This window comes from Nyctereutes procyonoides, unplaced genomic scaffold, assembly GCF_905146905.1.
Source record: "Nyctereutes procyonoides isolate TBG_1078 unplaced genomic scaffold, NYPRO_anot_genome, whole genome shotgun sequence".
NCBI lineage: Eukaryota > Metazoa > Chordata > Mammalia > Carnivora > Canidae > Nyctereutes > Nyctereutes procyonoides.
This window is the reverse complement of record NW_026575142.1, coordinates 29,993,455-30,017,013: the sequence shown is the minus strand read 5'-3', so window position 1 is coordinate 30,017,013 and position 23,559 is coordinate 29,993,455. Positions and strand designations below refer to the sequence as shown.

The window sequence follows — 23,559 nt, the reverse complement described above, 5'->3', positions numbered from 1 at the left end:
AAAAATAGAGAAGAAAAGAAATGCTTTGAAGGATTATTTAGAAACTATATTGATCTCTTTTTTTCCCTGTTTCTCAGATCAAGCAATGCAGTATCTTAAGCACAGTTAAAAGAAGTGTATCTTGACCATACTTCAAATAAGTTAAAAAAAAAAACTGTCCTTACTGCAACATTTCATACTTTCTTCCTAATTTGGCCCTTTTCATCTCTATAATAATTCATACTCCCTGGAACCAGTGTGTTACTAGAGAAGAGAGAGTACTGAGTTTGTGAGTGTGATATTTATTCCCAAATTTATATCTGTATTCTACACATACATAGTCAACTTCTTGCATTTCAGACTCAGATGCCCAAGATAGAATTTAAAACTTGATCCTCTTGCATCATTTCCTATTTAGTAAATGTCAGAATGTTGCTATCATCTATTGCTTGTAAAAATCTAGAAGTCAGCTCTGACACCTTCCCTCTTTCTAAAGCCCACACCCAATAAGTTGATACTTTGCTGTCATTTTCATCTCTTGATAAACCTTGTATCCATCAACTTTTCATTCTTCACTGTTACTTCTCTCACTCAAGTCACTTAAGCTTCTGTATCTGCATGTGTCCCTCTTCACCCAATTCACACTCTCCTGGCTGCCAACATGAGCATATAAAAAAAGCCCTCAACCCTGATAAGGACACTTTTATTTAAGAGCTTCCCATGGTTCCTAGAATTAAAATCAAAACAAAGAAGCAAACAAGCCACTGGTTTTGATATGGTACATAAGGTCCTGGATGAATGGTTCTCAACCCTGACTTCAAAGTATAAATACCTAAGATCCTTTTCTTCGGAACCTCAAGAGAAGTTGATTTTACTTTATCAGTTTTATTTCTCGTGCTCCAGGGATATAGTCTGGTTGATTTAACCAGACGTACATGATGGAGAGGACAGGTAGAGCAATAAATAGAATGGGAATTCCCAGAAGATTTTAGAGTGCAAGCAAACCAATCTGTAGGAATTACATATTCGAGCTTATATGTCTAGTTGGGACTAGAGTCATTGTATAATTACTGTCATGGGTCCCCCTTTATATCACTCAGAGTTCTCTTGAAAAATAGAACCAAGAGGATAGTCATTCATTCAAAGAAATTGGCTCCTGTGATTGTGGGGTCTATGGCAAGTCTAAATTCCGAAGGAGGGAACTAGCATATTAGAAACTCCGGAGAGGTTGTAGTTCCAGTCCAAAGACAGTCTAGGAAGCCACAAAGAGCTGATGTTGCAGATGATGTCTGAAGGCAGTCTTCTGAAGAATTTCCTCTTGCTTGGGTGGAAGAGTGGGCAGGGAGGTGTTCCGCATTTTGTTGTAACTCGAGCCTTCAACTAATTAGATAAGGCCCACCCACCATGTAGTAGGCAACCTACTTTATTTGAAATTCACTGATTAATTTCAAATCTCATCCAAAAACTCCCCATGAAACTATTCAGAATAATGTTGGACCAAATATCTGGGCACCGTGGCCCAGCCAAATTGTCACATAAAATCATTCATCACACTGTTTATTTACTTTCCTTTGTGTAACATTTTAATAGACTCTTATAATTAAAGTCAGGGTATATAAGGTGTTATCTGTTAATTTATGAATTATCTGAACAAGAATTACAAGGAAATCTTAAAGGGCAGATTCCTGGACCCCATACAGATTGAGGGAATCAGAACTTGCCTTTTAATAAACATGGCAAATCATTTTTTTGCTTAGTGAAATTTGAGAGTAAATTGTTTTTTTTTTCTGAAATCATTGAATCACATGGTAGTTATTATTTTCTTGAATTGTTTGGTTTACTATATACACAGTGCGATCAGTGTGCACGCTTTCCATTATCAGGATTGCCCAAAGGAGTTCTCAAGGGCTTGAACCATCAGTTTCATGAAGGATATGAATACAACCCAGGAAAAAAAAATTACACGATGGTTTATATTATTGCTGTGGTTGCATGGAATGCATCACCTATGGTATTTGCTTGGGGTGACATTGGAGAATTAACCTTGCCCTAAGTTGCTTTCACTTGCCTTAAAGAATTTCTAAATATAATTATAAGAAAATTGTACCTTGAGTCATGTTACATATTCTTCTGAAGAATAAAGACATATGAAAAGAAGCTGTCTTTATTGTCTTTTATATAGTGAATTAGTAAATTTGTATATAAAAGCATTTCCAACATCATTTCATTGGGAGAGTACTTATCTCAAAAATTGGTTCACAAGTCAAAAAGTTCAGTGAATGTTTTATATTGCATTGATTTTTTTAAGAGTTGTGATATACATTAAGGGCTATTAATGCTCCTGAGAAGTTCTCCAGTTAAAAAAAAATTGTTCCATTTGTTTTGCTAAAATTGTTTTATCTACAAAACCATATTTTTATATGACATTATTTAATATATTCCTGGGGCATATTTTGGAAGTTGCTAATTTAGCAATTCCTGTCATTAATTACTCATTCAATAATAACCATTTTTGCGATTCTTCTTTGTTCTAGGCAGTATATTATGCTCTGGGACATACAAATATGAACTATATAGAGCTTCTGCTATAAGGGAAAGCCTGGTTTGGGATTTTCAGACACATAAACAGGTAAATTGCAAAACTATGACCTAGATATTTAATAGAGGCCCAAACAGACTGTGGCAAGGGATCGAGAATTATATTTTGTCTTCCAGGTAAACGCAGGTTAACAAAATAATGGTTTCGAATAAGCATAACCCTGCTGTGAGAAGTGGGAACAGGAAGAGTTTGTAACAGCAGAAAAGAGACATCAATTAAAAATGCTTTCAAGGAGATCACTTGGCAGAACTGTGGTGGAGCGGCTTTAGTGTAGAGAGGCTGGTGAGGGAAAGAACAAATGGGAAACTATGACGATATTTCAGATGAGTGATCCTGAGATTCTGGACAAAAGCGATTACAGTGGAATTGAAGAAGACAGGCCAGATATGAGAGACATTCTGAGAAGAACTGATAGGAGGAACCGACATATTGAATATGAGGAAGGAAGGAGGATGGAAGGAGTGTCAAAGTTCACCCTAAGATTTGTACCTTAGGATGTGGTATGGACGGTAAATCTAATAACATCTCAGAATGGAGAGGAGGGAAAAGAGGTATTAATTTCAAACTTGAACCCACAAAGTTGCCTGGAAGACAACAACATGGACATATCCAACTGGAGGCAGAAATACTGATCTCAAAAGAGATCAGGGTTGACAAATTTGCTTGCAAGTAATCAACCTATAGATAACTGAAGTTGGGACTATGGATGAGAACATTCAGAGGCACATGTAATAAGGAGGAAACAGAAACAGGATGGGAATCTGGCTAAGAGTAATGTGTACAGAGGGGTGCCTGGGTGGTGCAGTCTGTTAGGTGTCTAACTCTTGGTTTTGGCTCAGGTCATGATCTTAGGGTCATGAGACTGAGCCCCAAGTCAGGCTCTAAGATAGGTGATAGGTGGGAGCCTGCTTGACATTCTCTCTGTGTCATTCCCCCCACCCCAAAATAAATAAATAAATCTTTTTTTTTTTTTTTTAAGTAATGTGTACAAAACTAAGGAACGAGAGCCCTTGGAGAAGACCAAAAAAATATAATTCAAAAACATTCAGGAAAATGAGGAGAAAGAAGTGAAAAGTTTCAGGAAATGCACAGTTTTGACTTTCCTTATCATTGCTTCTCCTTTGCAGTCTCCTCCGCTGCCGATGTGCTTAGAGATCCTTCTCTAGACATGTTAAATATGCACCAACATTGTCTTCTATTTGATAGTTTCATATTCTATATTTAATTCTTCAATCTAATGGCATTCATTTTAGGGTAAAATGTGGCATACGGGTTAAGCTGATGCCCCTGTTCCACCCAGAAGTTAATTTATCCATCTCAGATATGCATCATTTCAAAATGGTCCCATCAAAACTCTTGCATGTCCTCTGATTCACTTGCTCCAGCTCCGTGACTATTGCTAAGACTAACTGGGGGCCACTTCACCACACAGGCCTCCTGCCTCCTGCCTCCTGCCCTACGGCTTCCTTACTCACACAGAGGAGTAAAAGGTGAGCTTCTGTCCAACGAAGAAATAGGTGTGAATAGCGTGTGTGTGTGTGTGTGTGTGTGCGTGTGTGTGTGGGTGTGTATAAGTGGAATAAATGTCCTTGGGGCATATACTTGACCAAGCAATGACAGACGGTAGAGGGGAAAGCTAAAGATCAATTTTCTGCCTTTGACTTCAGATGATGTGTCACGAGAAGCAATAGTCTACACTGTCTCTCAGAAAATGGTCTCTGAGTTGGAGCAGTCAGCCAGTCAATACAATTCTTGCAGCTTCCACGGACTTTCTCCTTTTCTTACCTTAGCCCCCTTTCCTTTACTCTTGCTGTCTGGGACTAGCCTCCCTAACAAAGGGGTATCCTATCAGTCTTTGCTTCAGGATCTACTTTCCATGGATCCAAAGCTAAGATATTACTCAACGATAACAACAACATTTATTAAGAACCCATTATTGGCTCTCTGGTTTGGAGTTCTTTCATAATCAGATATTAAGTGGGACTCTGGGTATATAATCTGTCCAGTTGAGGTCTCACCAGCTTACTTATTACAGTCACACAACACAGGTTAAATATGAGATTTATCAATTCTCTCCACCTTCTTCTTTATTTTCAAAATGCTCTTCCTTTGTGCTGTTAATGCATAACGTGATCCATATACAGCACGAGCATTGTGCAATGTGATCCTTCTTGCGGTCGTGCTCCATCCATCACAAGCCTAGAAGTCATGAACAGTACGATAGTTGGCAAGTCCCTCCATTTCTGAAATGAAGTGCCAGTCTTCTTTGAGACTTGCTCAAATATTATTACAAAAGTGGCTCAGCCAATACTCTTCCACTGGCCATTTCCAGTTGGTGGCGAGAAAACAAAGAATTATTCGAGGTTTCAAAGGCTGTAATGAGACCTGCTTTGTGAAGAGTTGTTGGATTACTATGTGTCCTCTTCACAACTGGCCATGAGGGAACGAGGAAGATAGAGCCAGATGGAAAGAATTTCAAGAGACTATTTTGGGAAGCTTGTCATGGAGTCCCTGGGGCTTGAGGAACACCGGAACAAGAACCTGGATCACACCTAGAAAGTGTAATGAGGAGCTATGCCTGATGGACCAGCCCCGGCAGCCAGATAAGAGGCTTTCACTGTGAGCAAGCTGTGCTCGGTGGGACAAAGTGTCGGAGAGGGGAGCTGGCGGGGAGCCACTTTGGAGAGGCTCCCAAGGGTGTTCCTGCTAAGAAAGCAAAGAAGGTGGGCGATGTACTCCCAGGGGTGGGAGGCTGAGGGAGGACTTATGGGCAGCCAGCACCGTCCATCTGCAATTGGACGACACCAGCCAGGAAATTCTTCGGGCTCGCTAAGAAACACTCAGAGTCTCTTTAAAAGAGAAAATCTTCAGTCACAGAGGCTACTGCCCTTGAGGTTCAAGTCCTTTGAATTCTCTGTCATGTCATGATATGAGACAGTGAGAGTCGGGGTGGGGGGTGGCAGCAGTGGGCACAGTGAGAGCTGCTGAGGGAGGATGTGGCTCCAGCTGAGGCAGCGCCTTGCCTGCACCTCACAGCTGTGTCCGCCACACACCGAGGAGACTGTTTTCTCCCTCCAGACTCCTGGGCCTGGTGACTGGGGTTTTCTACCGTAGACACGGCTGTGTCTCCAGGAAGACACATCTGGTGTGCCGAGCGCCGGGGCAGGGCGGAGGCCAGCACAGCACCGGGCGGGGGCTTCGGGAGACTAGGCCTCCGCTCTGCTTAGGGACAGTTAAGTCCTGGGGCTTCCGAGACGGATGAGTCTCCTAAGCAGAGCTACCTGCAGGGATTCCGTAGTGACTCCTGGTCTCAATTCGTCTTGTAATGTAAAGAGCAAGGGGGGAGGGGACCAACACACCCAATCTCTTTTAAGGCGACTAGGCTGGAAGGGCACCTACTGCACGTGAGCCCCAGAGAGCTACTGATGTCTAGTTGACACAATGTGAAATGACTGGAATATTCTAAGCGGGGCGAGGAATCTGCCCAATTTTCTTAAAGCTTGAAAGAGTAAAGTGTCGGGGCACCTGGGTGGCTCAGTTGGTTAAACGTCTCCCTCTGGCTCAGGTCGTGATCCCAGAGTCCTGGGATCAGCCCCACGCCAGGGAGCCTGCTTCTCCCTGTCCCTCTGCCCCCACTCATGCCCGTTCTGTCTCTCTAGTGCTCTCTCTCTCTGTCTCACTCTCTCAAATAAATAAATAAAATCTTAAAAAAAAAATAAGAAGAGAAAGCCTAAGGTGTATGCAATCCCATTCTTGTGCTAACCTCATGATCCCTGGTGCTTGATGCTCACGTTTTGCCGCCGTCATCCGGCTTTTAGGGAATCCCCTGCTGGTGGCTTGTTGCTGTCGAGGTGCGCGTCTAGGTCTGGCCAAGGGACAGGGTCTCTCCTTTGTCCCCTTCTGCCTCCCCTTAGGGAGTGGAAGGGGCTCCAGCAGAGAAAAACAAAACAAAACAGAACAAAAGCCCTCAGGTGGGTGCGCTGCCAGCTGGGCCCTGCGCGAGGGCGAGGACCGCGGCCCTGTCCCGGGCCTTTGCACCCCCCGTCTCCCCCCCCCCCAGCGGGGCTCACAGCCAGGGCCCGAGGATCTGGGGATACGATGCGATGCGCAGACACCAGGCTTCTTCTAAAACAAGTCCTCCTGGGATCCCTGGGTGGTGCAGCGGTTTGGCACCTGCCTTTGGCCCAGGGCGCGATCCTGGAGACCAGGGATCGAGTCCCACGTCGAGCTCCCGGTGCATGGAGCCTGCTTATGTCTCTGCCTCTCTCTCTTTCTCTCTCTCTCTCTCTGTCTCTGCAACCATCATAAATAAATAAAAATTAAAAAAAAAAAAAAACAAGTCCTCCTGCCCTGTCCTGCCCTGTCCATACTTCACAGGGATCCTGCCCGGTGTGCAGACACCCAACACTTTTCTCCACACAGCCCTGATTGAAACGGGATGACCAAAATGGGTCATTGTGCCCTTGATTAAGGACACCTGGGGCGCGGGGAGGCGACCCCAAGTCAGGCACCTGCGGCACAGGGGCCCCCGCATGACCGGGGCCTGCTTGCCAGCTTCCAGGCGTGTCTCTTCTTCTCTTCAAAGGAGTGGGTATGTTCATGAAGCCTTTAGGTCCCTCAAGGGATTGATTCTCATCGGGTTGGCCTCATCATTCACCCCAATGTCAGAGAACCTCAGAAGTGGACGTGGTCTGTGATGAGGTCGGCATTTCTCCCCGACTCCATCTCCCTTCCAGTTCATCTGTTGAATCCCAGAGAATCATGGAAGATGGACTACACCCCTCAGGGCCCTCGGAGTTCCCGAGCTTTCCTGGGGATCATTAGAAAGGAGGGAAGATCCAAGCTGGTGGGATTCTGTGCCCCGACCCGGCTTCAGTGGGGGTAGATCGGCTTCCATCTGTTTTATTGTTCCTCCTTCTTTCTAAGAAATTGTACTTGCCTCTGCCTTCAGTCACAGTCCTAGAAGATGCTTAGGATCATGAGTTACTTAGCCCTGGTAGCCATGAACAGTAACCCTGGTATGAGAGCAGCCGATCATAACTTCCTGCAAATAGATGGTGAGTAGTATGAGAAACTACTCTGAGAAACATACTCTCCATACAAAATGTTTCTTCCCCCCATATTCTCTTCATAACAGTTATATGAAGCTAATATATCACATATAAGTGTCCTTGCTTTTGAAAATGAAATTCTCTTGCTCTAGAATGTGTGCATAAAAATGTTTCTCGGGAAATTTTATAGATATGTATGTCACTGCTGCATTTTTTGCTTTTATTTGAGCATCCCCTGAAGTTACAGCTTTTCATACTGTTTGAAAGTCATGTAGAATTGAAGTATCAGTGACACTTTGTATAGTACAGCTATTTTGGCTTTAAATAGCACCAATTTAAATGTGCATTACTATGTCTTGTGGATTTACTTTCTCAAGTCATTATTTGAGACACTCTGCTAGTGTTTCTATATACTTATTTGCACAGTTGTTTTGCTGGCCTGGTCTACCCCTATCTCTGAATTCTAAACAGCTTTTTTTCACTTGTGTCATTGAACACAACACAGAACATAACAAAAGGTTAATGGGGAAAAAGCAGATTTGTATCATCTGTTTGACTTAGAAAAATGTTCTTAAATGAACCCTCAAAACAAAATTAAGAATAAAGCAAGGGTCACTTTGGAGTCCCATTGCCCTCACTGAACGATTCCTGCTTGATTTGAACTTTGATGGCCTAATCCAATGCAAAATCTCTAAGAGATTTCTCTGTTTTTAGGAGCTATTTCTTCTTGCATATCTTTACCTTTCAGCTCTTGCACCTACAAGACCACCTTGACTTTGCCTTGTATCAAGGTGAGTGGGGATTCCAGGCACTTCTTTGGCATGAAAAGCAATTGTCAGACTGATGAACTCTGGAAAAGACTATCTTGTGGGGAGGGGGTCAGCTCCTAGAGTGGCAGGCTGCCCATCTCACTGCTTATGCCACTTTGACTCGTTTCTTTCTTCTTCCCTCCGGAACTAACAAGCAATTCTTGAGTTCTTTCCTGGAAATAGTTCCATCCACTCCCAGAATGTCCTAGAGTCTGCCCAAACTCTTTCACTTCGTAAGAAGTGTTTGGTGAATGGCTCTTTCATCATTTTCTTACAGAGAAAAATTAAGAAAGGCTTTCTTTTACTCTGCTTCTAGTAGTTTTGTTGTTGCTGAGAATGCATGGGGGCTGTCTTTTTGTTGAACTGCCAAGAAGCCAATTTTGTTCTTAATAAAGGGAAGGGCTTGGGGTGAGGTGGGGTGGCGGGGTTAAGATGGTAAGTGGATTTCTTCTCCATTGATAGGCAAAGGCATCCTGAGTAAATAAGGTACTAGTTAAACCACGAATAGCAGAGCCAGTGTCGGTTCACTTCAGATGCAGCCAACATCAACAGGAGCAAGACAATGGGAAAGTGTAGGGAATAAAAGCAAACATATTCTTAGTTCTGTTGAGTTGAGTAAACCGAGTACGTATGTAACTTATGACCCTACAACGTTGTAAAGAAAGGTGAAAACATAAGAAATGTTTGAATGAAGTTTTTTTTTTTTCCATTTCAGTACATGTCTGTAATTCTAAAATCATTTGTGGGCTATGGTAAATTAGAAGTTCTCCATGAGGATTTGTTCTTCCGTTAAAGATAATTTTTGAATTGATTTGCTTTTCACTGAACTTGAAAGTATCTTGCGCTGGATATTAGGCTCTATGATTTATTTAGGTTTTCCCACCTAATTCTCACATCAGACTACACCAAAGAGGTGGTAGCCATTTCTATTTTATTTTAATAATGAGAAAAGCCAAGCACAGAGACGTTAGTCAATTGCCCAAGATCACACAGCTAGAAACTTCAAAGCAAGGGTTCATACTCCAACAATTCTATGGCAGTATCAAAGGTCATACTAGTCAAGATCCTAAAAAAAACATAGTGATTTACATGACTTTGAATTGTGTTTTGAGCATGGTATGTGTCAATATGATTAATAGAGTGGTATGTTAATAGAATGTTAACCCTAATAAGATAGTACCTATTAATTATTCTCCAATATTTACAAGGTGTAACAGATTTACAATAACCTTACAGTTTTACTGATTAATTTGATTAGAATATTTTCATGGTATATGTTGTTGCCCAATGACTGATGCTATGCCTCTTACTCCTCAGTGAGTACCCAGAATTGGAACAGGAGACAATATGGGATTTGGGAACAATCAAGGGCCTGAATATCTTAGCTACTTTGTGTATATATTGCCAAGACTTTATCATTGTGTCATTTGGTTTGTTCTGTGTTATCCAAACTTCATTAGTGATTGCAGCCTCCTCTAAAATTGTGGACTCCAAATTCAATTCCAGAAGAAGGAACATTTTGAAACAGTGAGCAAATAAAGAAGAAAAATAAATGACCCTTCTCTTTCAGTAGGACTATCTACTTGATAGCAGAGACTCACAAATGCATGTTAATTCTTAACTGGTGGGATCCCTGGGTGGTGCAGCGGTTTGGCGCCTGCCTTTGGCCCAGGGCGCGATACTGGAGACCCGGGATCGAATCCCACATCGGGCTCCCGGTGCATGGAGCCTGCTTCTCCCTCTGCCTGTGTCTCTGCCTCTCTCTCTCTCTCACTGTGTGCCTATCATAAATAAATAAAAGTTAAAAAATAATTCCTAACTGGTTTGCATTAAGTTGTTCAGTTGATATTTTTCTTTCAGGAGAACTAGAGTAGTATTTACTGTGTTGGCAATTGGTAACATATCTAATTTAATGGCCTAATTGAAATGAATTCTGATGTCTACATTGTCCTTCATCTGTGTTACCTCTCACAATTGGTATGCAACCTTTTTCTGCCATAGAGGCAGCCTTGTCATTCATTGGTGTTGTCAAGAAGCATAAATAATCACTACGTGACATTTTGACACAGCGTTTATTTCGTGATGTTTGCATTCTGACATTGACAGAATACGTGAGGACATTTCATCAAGGCAGCTCCAGCCTGACGGAATGCAAAAAAGAACATGCGTGTTACTGAAAGCGGGGACTGGGCTCCGGACGCTCCCCTCCCCCGCCCTTTTGCATCGTTCTTCTCTCTTTCTGCTTGCTAATTGTTACACCTTTATCCTCTGGTTTTACTAAAAAGAACTCGCTGAAAGAAATTTCATCCCACGGGTAGAGAAAATCAACTCATTATTTGGTCATCTCACAGCATATTTCTCTTTCTTTTTTCATCTTAACGCAAAAGAAAACTTGGTGTGAAACAAAAACAATGTTGCTATGTCAGTGTTGAACTGCAGGCATCTTCTGTATGTTCTGTGCATAATAGAGTACTGACACCCATCCACTCTAACAGAAAAATTCACTAATCTAAGAAAATTTGTCAATCATCTCAGCTCTGTTTGGCTTTCCGATTAGTAGATACAGATGAGAGAGGGAAAAGAGTGGCTTTGGAGAATCATTACTTTTAATTATCACTCCGACTCCAAGATATTTCTAGAGCCCCGGAATTATCATCAGTAGATAGAAGGTCATACCCAATAGGGAGAAGCGCCCTATGAACAAGTTGCATGGAATTCTTACTTTTCCCCCCTAATTTTTACTTTCAGATCAATTTTGAACCATTGCTACTTACTCAATTGGAAACCTAAATGGCTTTAAGCATCTACTTTGTCGGCTGGAGGGGGACCCGCATGAGAAGTGAGCGGAGGCTTCATGCACCGCCCCTCCACCTCCAAACTGATCCCCAGGCCCTCCTCGGCCGTGCCCGGGCCGCCTGGCTGCGGGTGGCGGCTGCGGAACCGCCGACGGGGCGAGTCCACACTGTCCTCTCTCCGGGTCACTCTAAGCAGTTATCTGTGCCTGAGGGAAAAGGTAAATCACAGTTTTTGAGAGTTTTTCCTGAATAAAACTAGGAGGAAACCTAGAAATAAGCCCGCACAAAAGTGACGTCTGGTTTCCAGCGGTTATTGTCTTTATTTCTGTACTTCTTGTCCCTCCGTCTCCAGGGCCAGATGACGTGGAGCAGGTGGCGGGGCAGGTGGCGGGGCAGAGCAGGTGGCTGGGCAGGTGGCGGGGCGGAGCAGGTGGTGGGGCAGGTGGCCGGGCAGGTGACAGGGCGGAGTGGGTGGTGGGGCCGGTGGCGGGGCGGGGCAGGTAGCGGGGCAGGTGGCGGGGCGGGGGGCGGGCAGGTGGCGGGGCATCGCGGCCGTGTCCCTCCACTGCGCCGCGGCTTTGGGGGCTCTGCCTTCCTTTCTTCCTTCCTCCCGTCCTTCCTTACCCCTCTGTCCTTTCTTTTTACCTCTTTAAATTCAGGTAAATTTAAATTGATTCATTATATTATTGATTCATGTAACAGTGAGGAGACACCGTAAAGGCAGACTTCCTAGGGCTCAGGCCCACTTCCCGGGGGTACCTCCCACGCGGCGCCCGACAGGTCACACGGCCGCGCGGCCCTAAGCGGCCAAGGAGCGCGGCCCTGGGCAGTCCGAGGGCCTCCTGGCCTGCTGTGCCCTCCAGGGCGGGGCCTCCCGCACATCCCCGCGCGTGGGACGCGGGACCCGGCCCTCGGCCCCCAGTCCCCGCGCCCCCGGTCCCCGTGCCCCCGCGCTGCGGGCGGGCGGTGGTCCCCGGGGCGCGGCGCCCCTGCTCGCCGACGCCGCCCCCAGGAGCAGCGCCCCGGGATCCAGGCCCCGCGGCTCCGGCCGGCGCACGACTCTAGCCCACGGCTGGGCGGTGAACGGCGCAGGCGGGCCCCAGAAGCCCGGCGCGGTTGTGCCCCCTGCGAGGCCTCCCCCCCGCCCGCCCGCGGCCCCTCCAGGGGGGGGAGACGCTGGGGGGTGGGCGCTCCGCTTCCAGGACCGCCCATGGCGCGCACCGGGCGGGCGGCGGGGTCAGCGCCCGGGGCACGGGGCAGGGCCGGGGACTCCGGGCGCCGCTGTCCCCACCGCGCACCTGCTCCGCTGTGGCCGAGAAAGGCGCGGGCCTCGCACCTGCGCCTGGGCCAGCCGCGGGCATCAGCGCGGCCCCCTAAGCACCGAAAGGAAGGTTCTGCCTCCAGCAGGTGCGCGTGATTCAGGAAAACCTGAAGATCTAGACGGACGCTGTCCGGCCGTCGGTCGCACTATCCTAGTGCGTCTGCAGTTGGTGACAAAACTTCAGGCAACACTGACAGGCTCCACCTCTCTCCCCGCGGCCCCGGGTCACCGCCCACGTCCCCTCTCCGAAGGCTTCCCTCCTGCCAGGGTGCCCCCTCACGAGCATCCCCAGAGCCTGTCCTCCCTCCTGCCGGGGTGCCCCCCCACAGCAGCCCCAGGGCCTGTCCTCCCTCCTGCCCGGAGAGGCCCGCGACCCCCTCCCACGAGCAGCCCCAGGGCCTGTCCTCCCTCCTGCCGGGGTGCCCCCCCACGAGCAGCCCCAGGGCCTGTCCTCCCTCCTGCCGGGGTGCCCCCCCACAGCAGCCCCAGGGCCTGTCCTCCCTCCTGCCGGGATGCCCCCCCCAGCAACCCCAGGTCCTTTCCTCCCTCCTGCCGGGGTTCCCCCCCCACGAGCAGCCCCAGGGCCTGTCCTCCATCCTGCCTGGAGAGGCCCGCGACCACCCTCCCCCCACGAGCAGCCCCGAGGTCCTTCCTTCTGAGAGAAGCCCCAGCCCGTGACAGCTCCGTGGCCCATCAGGCCAGGCCACCCCTGCCCAATATGACACGACTCTACTGGGTGACCTTTGCCCGCGAGCCCTCCCCCAGGTCGGCCACGATTTGATCAAACCGGCATCATAGTCTGGGCCTCTCAACTCAGATTTGCCTCCTCTGGCCTTTCCTTGGTGTCCCATTAGCACCGCAGCCTATGGGCACCTGCTGCTTCATCCTGCTCCTTCCCTTTTATCTGTGCTGGATGTTGCCCTCTAAGGAACCTTTTACCTCCCAGCTTTGCCTTAGTGTCTGCTTCCAAGATAAACTGTATTGACACAACCTGTCCATCTGTTTTACAATTTAAAAATAGAATTACAAAATTTGCCCTTTTGTTTTCCAATCTTGGAAAATGATCCCAATCTTTTCTGTATTTACCCACACAGAAAAGTAGAATGAAAAATCTACTCCACCAACTCCAAAATGCTACTGGTTATATATTTTTTTTTCCTCCAGAATTTTAGTCCGCGTTTCCAAGGCTCCATAAAATGAATACAGATTATTTCTCCTGCTAGAAACCTTGTCATTAAAAATAAATCTGCAGATTTCTAAAGTCATTTGGACTGAGGTGACTTAATGCTCAGCAACATGTAAGCAATGCCAGTTTAGTAGGTCTGGAAAATTCACATTAGCTAGAGCAGTATTTCCTAAAAAGAGTTGTTTCTCTGAATGCTGACAGCAATCCTCTTCCTTCACGCGCTTGCCACCTTGTATTGATTATTACTGTTCTTGTTGTCGTTAATGGTTTTGTTGGTATGATGTTGTCTTAACTTATGACCTGTACAGTCCTTGGCATGGGGCTAGGCACATGGTTTGTGCATGTTGAGTGTTGAACTAAGCAACTTTCTTGCACATATTTTGATATCTGGGACCTCGCTGATGTTCTCAGGGGAGAGATCCTTAGAAATAGAATTTCAACTCATATGGATAAGGACAGGAATTTGTCATTTTTCCTTGATGCTCTGCCAACAAACCCTTGGGGCCGATAGAATAATAATAATTATTTTTTTAACAGATGTTGAGTTCTGGAAAGGCTCTTTTAAAAGGTCTTATTCTTTCATAAACCAGAGTACTCCCATGTACAAGAGTAAAGAGGGGAGTAAAGAGAAGTTTAAATCAGGAAAACCTTGTTAAATAAGTGACTTCCAAGTGACAATGGCGTTTTGCCTTTCTCCGAATCCTCAGGCAGAGGCCAGGGTTTGGAGCCAAGATCAAGGACTAGATGAGTCATTGCCATGGCATGGCAGTGCTTCTCTAGTCCCTAGTCTGCACAATCAAATCTCCAACTGATTTCTCCTTTTCATTTTTTCCCCTCTTTTTGGCAAGAGAGAAAATAACTTCAGTATTCTTTTTTTAGGAGGGTTAAAAAAAAAAAAGTAACACCATTCTATTGCCAAAAATTGCATATAGAATTTCAAAGGGTGACCTCTTCCCAGATATAGCAGAACTTATGGTGGCAACGGAATGTGTCACCTTTTGAAGCATAAGCACTTCAGATCCCCAGGCCTGCCCATGTCTTCATTGTACTTTGGAGAACGGTAGGATCAGGAGTAAAAGGATATTAAATACAATGTCATTTTCACCTGAGAGTAATTAATGTTTCTGGCCATGCAGACTGTCACATGGTGGGAGTCACAGTGGCAATAAGTAAGTGACGAGAAGAAGGACCCAGGTATACGGAGATGTTCAAAGCCTTGCTTTTTTCACAGTTGGCCGATTAAGTCATTTTTAGAATTTGGACTTCTCAGGGGCAGAGGGTTTTTTTTTTTCCTTTTACATTAAATATACTCTTCCCTACACTGTTCAGTTACATAATAGGGTGAGCGCATGTGCAAAGTCATGTCTTTTTAGTATTAAGACACAGAATCACATCCTTCATTTTTGGAGTCATAGTTATTCATGATATTACTAATTCCGGACACAGCAAATAAGATATTGCCAGAAGTACTTTCTGGGCAGAATAAGTAGGAAGCTTGTTCTTAGCGGAGTTTGTTGTTAAATATAGCCTTGATTCCCCTTGCCTGCCTCCCCTCCCCAGCCCCCAAACGGTATGGTAGTCTGTTTAGAATCCACCACCTTATCTTTAAATGTTAGACTCCGAACCACTGTGTATTCTGTAGTTACAGTTTCCCATTTTTCTGGCCTTGTGGCCTTGACGGAAGCTGTGTGCCTCTCCTTCCTTTGACCCACTGTTGGTGGTGTTTCTACTTGGGCTCATCAGACAGCACCTGATTAGGTGGCCTTCTGTCATCTATCCCCCACACACCCGGCCTGGCCTCAGCACGGCGGGGCTGGCTGCCCTCCAGAGCAGCATCATGGAAGCAGCTGTCCTGACAGGGGAAGATGAGTTTGGTTCATCTTTAAACATTTCCAAGGAGTTGGACTCAATGTCACAGACAGGTCAAAGGCTCAGTCACATTTAGAGTGTGACATGACGGCATCCTGAAAAATATGTAACTTATCAGGCGGTACCGTCGCTCTAAGAGAATAAGGACCTTGAGAATGGCCAGACGTGTTTTGAAATCCCTGCCCCACCATCTCCCGAGCTATGTAAATACTAACCATAAAATTCCGAACACATTGCCTGACACAGAATAGTAGGCTAAGCAAATTTTGGTTCTCTCTAAGATTTTATTAATTATTTACCAGGAGCAAGGAAAGATTGGAGATCCAGGGGACCAGGTAGTATCAAAATATTAAGAGGTGGATACTCAGGGTGCTTGCCATTGTATAGGGGAAATCGTGGTGAATTTTGAGCTCAGGTACAGATTAGAGGGTAAAAAGAAATAAATGCCACATTAAAAATCTAGGGGGATGAGAATGCAGAGAAGAGACAGAGACAGAATAAAGTCTCACGGAGGTGGGGGCACTTGAAATAAAAGCTGAAGAAATTCTTCCCTTCCCTACACGCTAGTGATGAGGATTTGGACCTTTCAGGGATAGAAAAGGGGATATTTACGTGACAAGGAAGAAGTTGAGCAAGTGAAGTTAATGCAGAGTTAGGTCTGGGAAGCAGCTAGGAGCCAAAGTGGGCTGGAGCCGAGCCCACACTAGGGGAAGGCAGGAGGTAACTGTGGAAAGACAGGTGAGGCCATCTGTGGAGGCCTTTGCTCTCACCCTGGAGGAGGCGCACAGCAGAGCGCAAGGGAGTCCAGGCCGGGCACCTGGAGGGCAACGCAGGGCACCGACTCCGCAGCTGCGCTGCTCTGGCCTCAACCTCCAGGTTTCCACTCATCAACTCTGGGACACGGGGCCACTTTCTGTTCTCTTTCCAGCTTCAACGTGCTGCTTCGGTTAATAAGAGGATTAGACTAGACCATGTCTCTTGAAGTACATATAAAGCTATCTGTCTACAAATTTGGTCGTTGAAAAATGGCAAAGGTTTTTCATAGAGAAGTGTTTTTTGAAAAGTAGGAATGCATGAAAGTTTGGAAATGAAATCATCAAATGACATAATCTGAGAACTCCTGGGTCTCCATTCCACCGCTAAGCTTATATGATTCTAAGGAGGTAGATCTAGTGACACTGAGACACGTTGAAGGAGTCAAAGACTGGAGACAAGAAAATCATTTGACTTGGGGCTTAAAATGAAATGGGGATTTGAAGAAAGTAACTTTTTTTTTTTACGGGGGGGGGGGCAATCCTGAGAGAGAGCGCAGCGGTACAATCAAAAGGACTTGGCAGCTCGGTGAATAGCGGCTCCAAAGCTAACAAGCACAGGAAATAATGCTTTTTAAAAATTGATGCATTCTTTTATATTAAATCGTATAGTTACTTTAGTGAGGACTTAATTCAGTATTGCTCAGAGAGTTTCAAGGTATGTGGAGTTTCTAGCCACGCAGATTGCTACATTTGTTACAGAATGGCACGTTTGTTGCTGAGCCCACAGATATCTGCGGTGGGCCCGGGGTGGGGGGTGGGGGTGGGGGGCTGGTAGGGTCCCGGCCCTCGGCGTAGTAGTGACCAAGACAAAGTTCTTGCTCCCGTGGAGCTGGCGCGCCAGGGCTGCTGCGATGCAGGGGCCGAGAGACAACACGCAGACGAGGAAAACCCGCTCAGGAAGATGACCGGAGCGGCCTTGACCGGGGCGCCTGGGGGCGGCCCAGGCCTCCCTGCCCTGGGTGCATTGGGGCTGGGTGCGCGGGCAACCTGCAACGGCAGGGCAAGAACACTCCGGAAAGGGGGGCACGTAGGGCCGAGGCACAAGGCTGGGGATCCTTTCTGCCCTGTGGGTTTCAGCAATTGGAAGAAGGCAGCCGGGCAGGGCAGGGGGTCGGGGAGGGGTCGGCAGGAGATGGGAGCCCGCGAGGAGCCGAGGAGCCGCAGGCCCGACCCGGCCCGCGCTCCCGCAGCGCCCGCGTGACGCCCTGCACAGCCCGCAGGCCACTCGCAGCAGCGCCGGGGCAGGGCCGGGCGGGCCTCGGACAGGGTGCGGCTCGCGCAAGGCCGCGCGTGGGTGGCGGCAGGCCGGGCGCCCCCGCTGTCCCTGGCGGCCCCTGCCAGCCCGGGAGGGCCGGTCCCAGGCCTGCTACCCGAGCCTGCAGGGGCCGCTGCGGCGCTCGGGGCGGGGGGCGCGGCCGCCGGGGGCCGGGGCCGGGGGCGCCTGCAGCGGGCGGGGCCCAGCGACCTCCGGACCCCGCGCCCCTCCCGTTCGCGCCCGCGCCCTCCGCTCCCTTGACACCGGGGCCCGAGGCGCCCGGGGAGCGGGTCCTGGGTCGGGGGCGGAGGCTGCGGGAGGCTGCGCGGCCTCCGGCGGAGCCCTGCGGCGGGGAGGGAGCCGCAGCGGCGGGGGCGCCAGGCCGGCCTTGCTGCCCCCTCCCAGCCCCACGAGCCCCGCGGCGCCGGGGTCAGAGGCCGGTGGGGCCCGGGCGCCGCGTCCTGCCCGCTGCCCGCTGTCCGCCTCGGGCCCCCGGCTCCGGCCGCGCCGCCCCGACCACAGCCCGGGGGGGCCGGGGCGCGGATTGCGGGGGCGCGGGCGGCGGGGCGCGGGCTGCGGGGCGCGGGCTGCGGCGCTCGGGCTGCGGGCGGCCCCACGCGCCCCCACGCGCCCGCCCGCCGTCCGGGCCGAGCCGCCGCGCGCCGAGGGGCCGGGCCGGGGCGGGGCGGGGGCGGCGCCGGAGGCGGGCGCCGGAGCACGCGGAGAGCCCGAGCGCCGCCGCCGCGGACCGCAGCTCTGACGGGCAGCTCGGCCGGAGCCCTGCAGCGCCCGCGCCCCGGGAGCCTCAGCCCCGCGCCGGCCGAGTCCGGGGGCGGAGCCGGGCGCCGGGAGAGCGGGGTGAGCACCGCGGCGGGGCGCCGCCTCCTGCCCCTCGGCCGCGGGCGCCGGGCCCTGCGAGCGGCGGGGGGCCAGGGGCGCCGGCGACTCTCCGACGCGGGGCGCGGGGCGCCGAGGGCGGGGAGGCGGTGTCGCACCGGCCCGGCGCCGCGCCTCTGGGCGGGATTTTGGCCACAGGACAGGAGGCGGCGCGGGCGCGGGGCGCGGGGGCGCGGGGGCTCGGGGGCGCGGGGCGCGGGGGTCTGGGCGCCCGGCGAGGTGGCAGGCGCGGGGCCTCGCCTGGAGAGCCGGTAGCTTCCCGAGCGGGCGCGGGAGCCGCGGGAGCCGGGCGCGGGGGGCAGGGCCGGGGCGAGGGGGGGCGCCCGGGATGCCGGGGGGGCGGGGGGGCCGAGCCCGGGGACGCCGCGAGCCACAACCGCGCCGGGCTTCCTGGGCTCCGCGTCCGTCGTGCGGCGAGCGCGGGAGGACACTTGCGCTCCGGGGCTGAGCGCGGAGGCAGCGCCCGCCCGCCCGCCGCCCGCCTCCCGCCGCCGCCGCCGCCGCCCCCACCGCCTTACGGGGCCGGTGCGCAGCGCCCGCCGGCGCCCCCGCTTCGCGCTCGGACTCCGGCCCGCCCCCCCGTATTATGTCTGCACTCCGCAGGAAATTTGGGGACGACTACCAGGTAGTGACCACCTCGTCCAGCGGCGCGGGCTTGCAGCCCCAGGGGCCGGGCCCGGGCCCGCAGCAGCAGCTGGTGCCCAAGAAGAAGCGGCAGCGGTTCGTGGACAAGAACGGCCGGTGCAATGTGCAGCACGGCAACCTGGGCAGCGAGACGAGCCGCTACCTGTCGGACCTCTTCACCACGCTGGTGGACCTCAAGTGGCGCTGGAACCTCTTCATCTTCATCCTCACCTACACCGTGGCCTGGCTCTTCATGGCGTCCATGTGGTGGGTGATCGCCTACACGCGGGGCGACCTGAACAAAGCCCACGTCGGCAACTACACGCCCTGCGTGGCCAACGTCTACAACTTCCCGTCCGCCTTCCTCTTCTTCATCGAGACCGAGGCCACCATCGGCTACGGCTACCGCTACATCACCGACAAGTGCCCCGAGGGCATCATCCTCTTCCTCTTCCAGTCCATCCTGGGCTCCATCGTGGACGCCTTCCTCATCGGCTGCATGTTCATCAAGATGTCCCAGCCCAAGAAGCGCGCCGAGACCCTGATGTTCAGCGAGCACGCGGTCATCTCCATGAGGGACGGGAAGCTCACGCTCATGTTCCGGGTGGGCAACCTGCGCAACAGCCACATGGTGTCGGCGCAGATCCGCTGCAAGCTGCTCAAGGTAGGCGCCCCGGGCCGCGCGCCGCGCACCCCGCCCCCTCCAGGCCGCCGGGAGCCGCAGGGCCGCGAGGGTGGCGGGAGCACAGCCCCGGGGGGCGCCCGTGCCCGGCCCTCCCCGGCTCTCCCCGCGCCTCCCCGCCGCTCGCCCTGGGCCCCTGCCCGCCCCGCCGAGGCTGAGCCGCCGACCCCGACACCGGGCGGCTCTTGTTCAGAAGAAATAGGTGCGGAAGTCCCTTAACTTTCCCTTAGGGCTTTGCCTTACCCCGCCCCCCGCCCCCCCCCGGATTAGCAGGTGCATCCTTTCTGCAGGCCCCGTAGCCCCAGCTGCAGGGCCGCCGCTCGGACCAGCGCAGCGACCTGAGAAGTAGCCAGGGAGGTGGGAGAAACACCTGGTTCGCTCAGATTTTTATTCTTTTACTAAATATTTTCCTCGAGAAGTGTTCTGGGAAAGCCTGTCCCGAGTGCTTTTTCTCTAGAGCCTCTTGTTGATTTTATTCTTAATTGCCAGTTTCTGTTTTTTCTTTTTTTTCTTTTTTCTTTCTTTCTTTCTTTCTTTTTTTTAATTGCCAGTTTCCATGAAGCCTTTGTCGATTACAGATTTCACTTGAAGCTTCTCCGCACCCGTTTAAGGAAATTGATTCTTAGCACCGCGTGTCGGTGCACAGCGCGCTGCACACGGACGGGGGCCCGCAGCCGGGGGCGCCCGCCCCAAAGGGCATCCTACAGACGAGGGAAGCCCGCGCTGCTCTGCTCATTCACCCGCCCAGAGCCGGGGGGATGAGAGATAAAAAGTTCAGTCCTCTCTCGGTGTGTCTCTTACAATTCAAACTTTTTTTTTTTTTTTTTCCCCAATTCGACTTTTTTGAGGCATTTGCCTCAGGTAGTTTTCAGACGTTCCTAAATCGGAAAGAGATGACCTCAAGTGAAATCTTAAGAATTTATCTGAGATTGCATGCAGAACGACAGCCAGATTCAGAATTTAGCACCAAAAAAAAAAAAAAATGAAAGCTTGATGAATATTGGAGATTTTTGCCTTCGAAATTTCAATGCCACTCTGCAAGTGTATTGTTTTACACTGCCCTGACTTATGTTGCAGTTAAAAGTGCTTTTAGAAAGTTTGGCTCCTGTGTCATTTTCATTATTTATCTAAAAGACTTTGCCCTAATCATTCCTCAATCATGTTGCTCAACAAAGTGTTAGAATTACCGTAGTTCAGTTGTCCCGTCACTCCACATCGTACACTATAGACGGTAAAAAAACCCACTAACTTCTCTATAGCTAGTGGCAAATTTTCAACTGAGTTTTGACGTGCATGTTCATTAAAATAACTGTGAACAAATAATCTCAAATCATGTTCTTCATAATTAATTTCAATGTGCTGCATACTAGTTCTTATTTAACTTAGCATATTGTGGTTTTTGACCATTAATTGAACTGAGTCGTTTGGGTTAGGCTAGGCAGCTGTGTTGTAGACGTGTTTGTTGCATGGGTGTCAGTCCTATGTGCCTGTTTCTATGAATAGATCAAGACAGATAATCTCTCTGTAAGGTAGGCCTGTGTGGAAGACAGGAACACCTCATTAATGTAGTGCAGACATCCCTGTCAGGGAACTCACGCTTACGTGTCACTTTGAGATTCTTATTGAAGAATATTTTACCACATTGATTGAAAATTGGAAAAATAAAATTAGCCCTTAACGGTCGTTCATTGCTGTTCCCTAGTTTTTCAAATATATAAAGTCAGTAATTAAAAGAAGTATCTTTTGAGACAACATCTTTTAGATGTTCCTAGACTTTATTGAATTGTGGTTTAACAAAGCTGGAAAAACTAGAATTAATGTGCATATCAGTTTTGTGTTTGTGTGTTTTGTTTTGTCTTTACAAAGGTACAATGAATCTGGAGTATCCAGCCCAACAGTGGTGCAGGACACTGATAATGACTTTTAGGCAAAGGCCATGTACCACATATGCATATACCGTAAGGAGTGTCCTGATTAAGAACAATAAGAGATTTATGGTGCTGACAGATTCGGAGCAGGGTGCTATATATAACACAAGGTGATAAAACAATCTCTAATTGAAAGAATGTATATATGAAAAAAAGAATGTATATAATGCTCTTATAAAATTCTTTGCTTTTGATTTGTTAGAAGATGTCAGTGGTAGGAGTAAAAAAAAATTGACACGTGGTGTCAATTTATATTTAAAACAAAATTATGGTGAAATGATGTCCTGCTCTCTGTGAAATGAGAGCTTGGCCAGTGGCAGGTCTTTGGCCAGCTAGTTCATCATGCAGCTTGTTTTCCTGTAGCCACAGTAATTAAAATGAATTCTCATAGTTCTTGTCATTTCCTTAGACTTCATTAAAAAGGAGTCCTGTTTTATTAGGGAACTAATAACATTCACAGAATTAGAGGGGAGGTTTACCTTTAATAAGTTACTCTTAGGTTCTCTTAGGGACTGAGATTGAAGTGACCTAAAACAGCCAATTGTATTTTGAAAGAAGGAGCTAGCTGTTCCATGGAATAAGTAATACGTAGAATGTTTTGATACCGGTCTTCTTGTTAAATATCGTTACCCATATTTAGTTTCCTCTTTTAAGCCTTGTTTGGCATTTTAAATATAAGGTTGAAGTATTTTTAATACAGATAAATATTTGGAATTTAATGGCAATAAAAACAATATCCGATGATAACAGTTATAGTCTATGTTCTCCCTATTATCTAATTTAATTTCATTTATATTTTCCTATGGTTTACTTATTTTTTGAATAAAAGCTTATCTATCAGTATTGACGGAAGAGTCTTATTTAATGATTATAAAGTATTTTCTGTTCTCGGGAAGACAGTAAGAACGTGGATATGGTTTTCTTATCCTTGCTACTATGAATTTTCATGCATATTTCTTGAATTCTCTTAAGTTTTGATAAAAGTTTTTTTATAACTTCCTTATTTTTAATTCTGTTATTGACTTATATGAAAATAATTATTTTTTAAGGAATCTCTACAGCCAGCATGGGGCTTGATCTCAGGAGCCTGAGATCCAGAGTCCTATGTTCTACCTCCTGAGCCAATAACGCACCCCTTGTGAATGCAGGTTTTATTTCAACTCTCTTCCAGTCTTTCAAGCCTGCAAATACTGAAATGAATTTTGATATTCAAATATAGTTCTTCCAACTTTATGTCTGAAGTGGTCAGATTTTTTCTGCTCAGAGATTAAAAAAAATCAGATTCAGTAAAAATTAAAGGATACAGTTGGAAGTTATTCTTTGAAATTTGTAATTTGATTATAATTATAGCTTAGAAAATGCTTTTAAAATGACTGTTCTTTCTCTTTTCCTCTTCTCATCCCCATATTGAGGTTTTATTTGGGCTTTTAACTTGTTATCTTCTTTTTAAAAATTCTAGATATAGGAACCAATGAATCGCATGTTCATGTTAAGTTATTGTATCATCTAGCTGCAAGTTTTGATAAAAATGCCTGAGACTTGAGGCTAATGGCTCAAACTCTGGACCTTGTAATTTAGCGGTAGGCTTAAAGGATTTGGAAATCTCAGTCCGACTTTCTATAAATCTAACACAAATGGTTGACTGCCCTAGATGTACATCTTGTTAGGGAAGATTTAAATAATCTTTCTTGATACACTGCTCGGGAATTTACAGGCTTATTATCCAGAGGCCATCATGGACTTATATAG

The 23,559-nt window shown here is 48.4% G+C and overlaps 1 protein-coding gene across 3 annotated transcripts in view; it reads left to right on the top strand.

Annotated features, from left to right (window-relative positions):
* The first annotated feature begins 19,105 nt into the window (after window positions 1-19,105).
* Window positions 19,106-23,559, top strand: part of KCNJ3 (potassium inwardly rectifying channel subfamily J member 3) — a 142,799-nt gene continuing 138,345 nt past the window's right edge. For all 3 annotated transcript variants that reach the window (XM_055308336.1, XM_055308338.1, XM_055308337.1), the window contains exon 1: window positions 19,106-19,864. In XM_055308336.1, coding sequence (XP_055164311.1) covers window positions 19,163-19,864 — 702 coding nt within the window. In that variant the 5' untranslated portion in view covers window positions 19,106-19,162. The remainder of the gene's footprint in view (window positions 19,865-23,559) is intronic.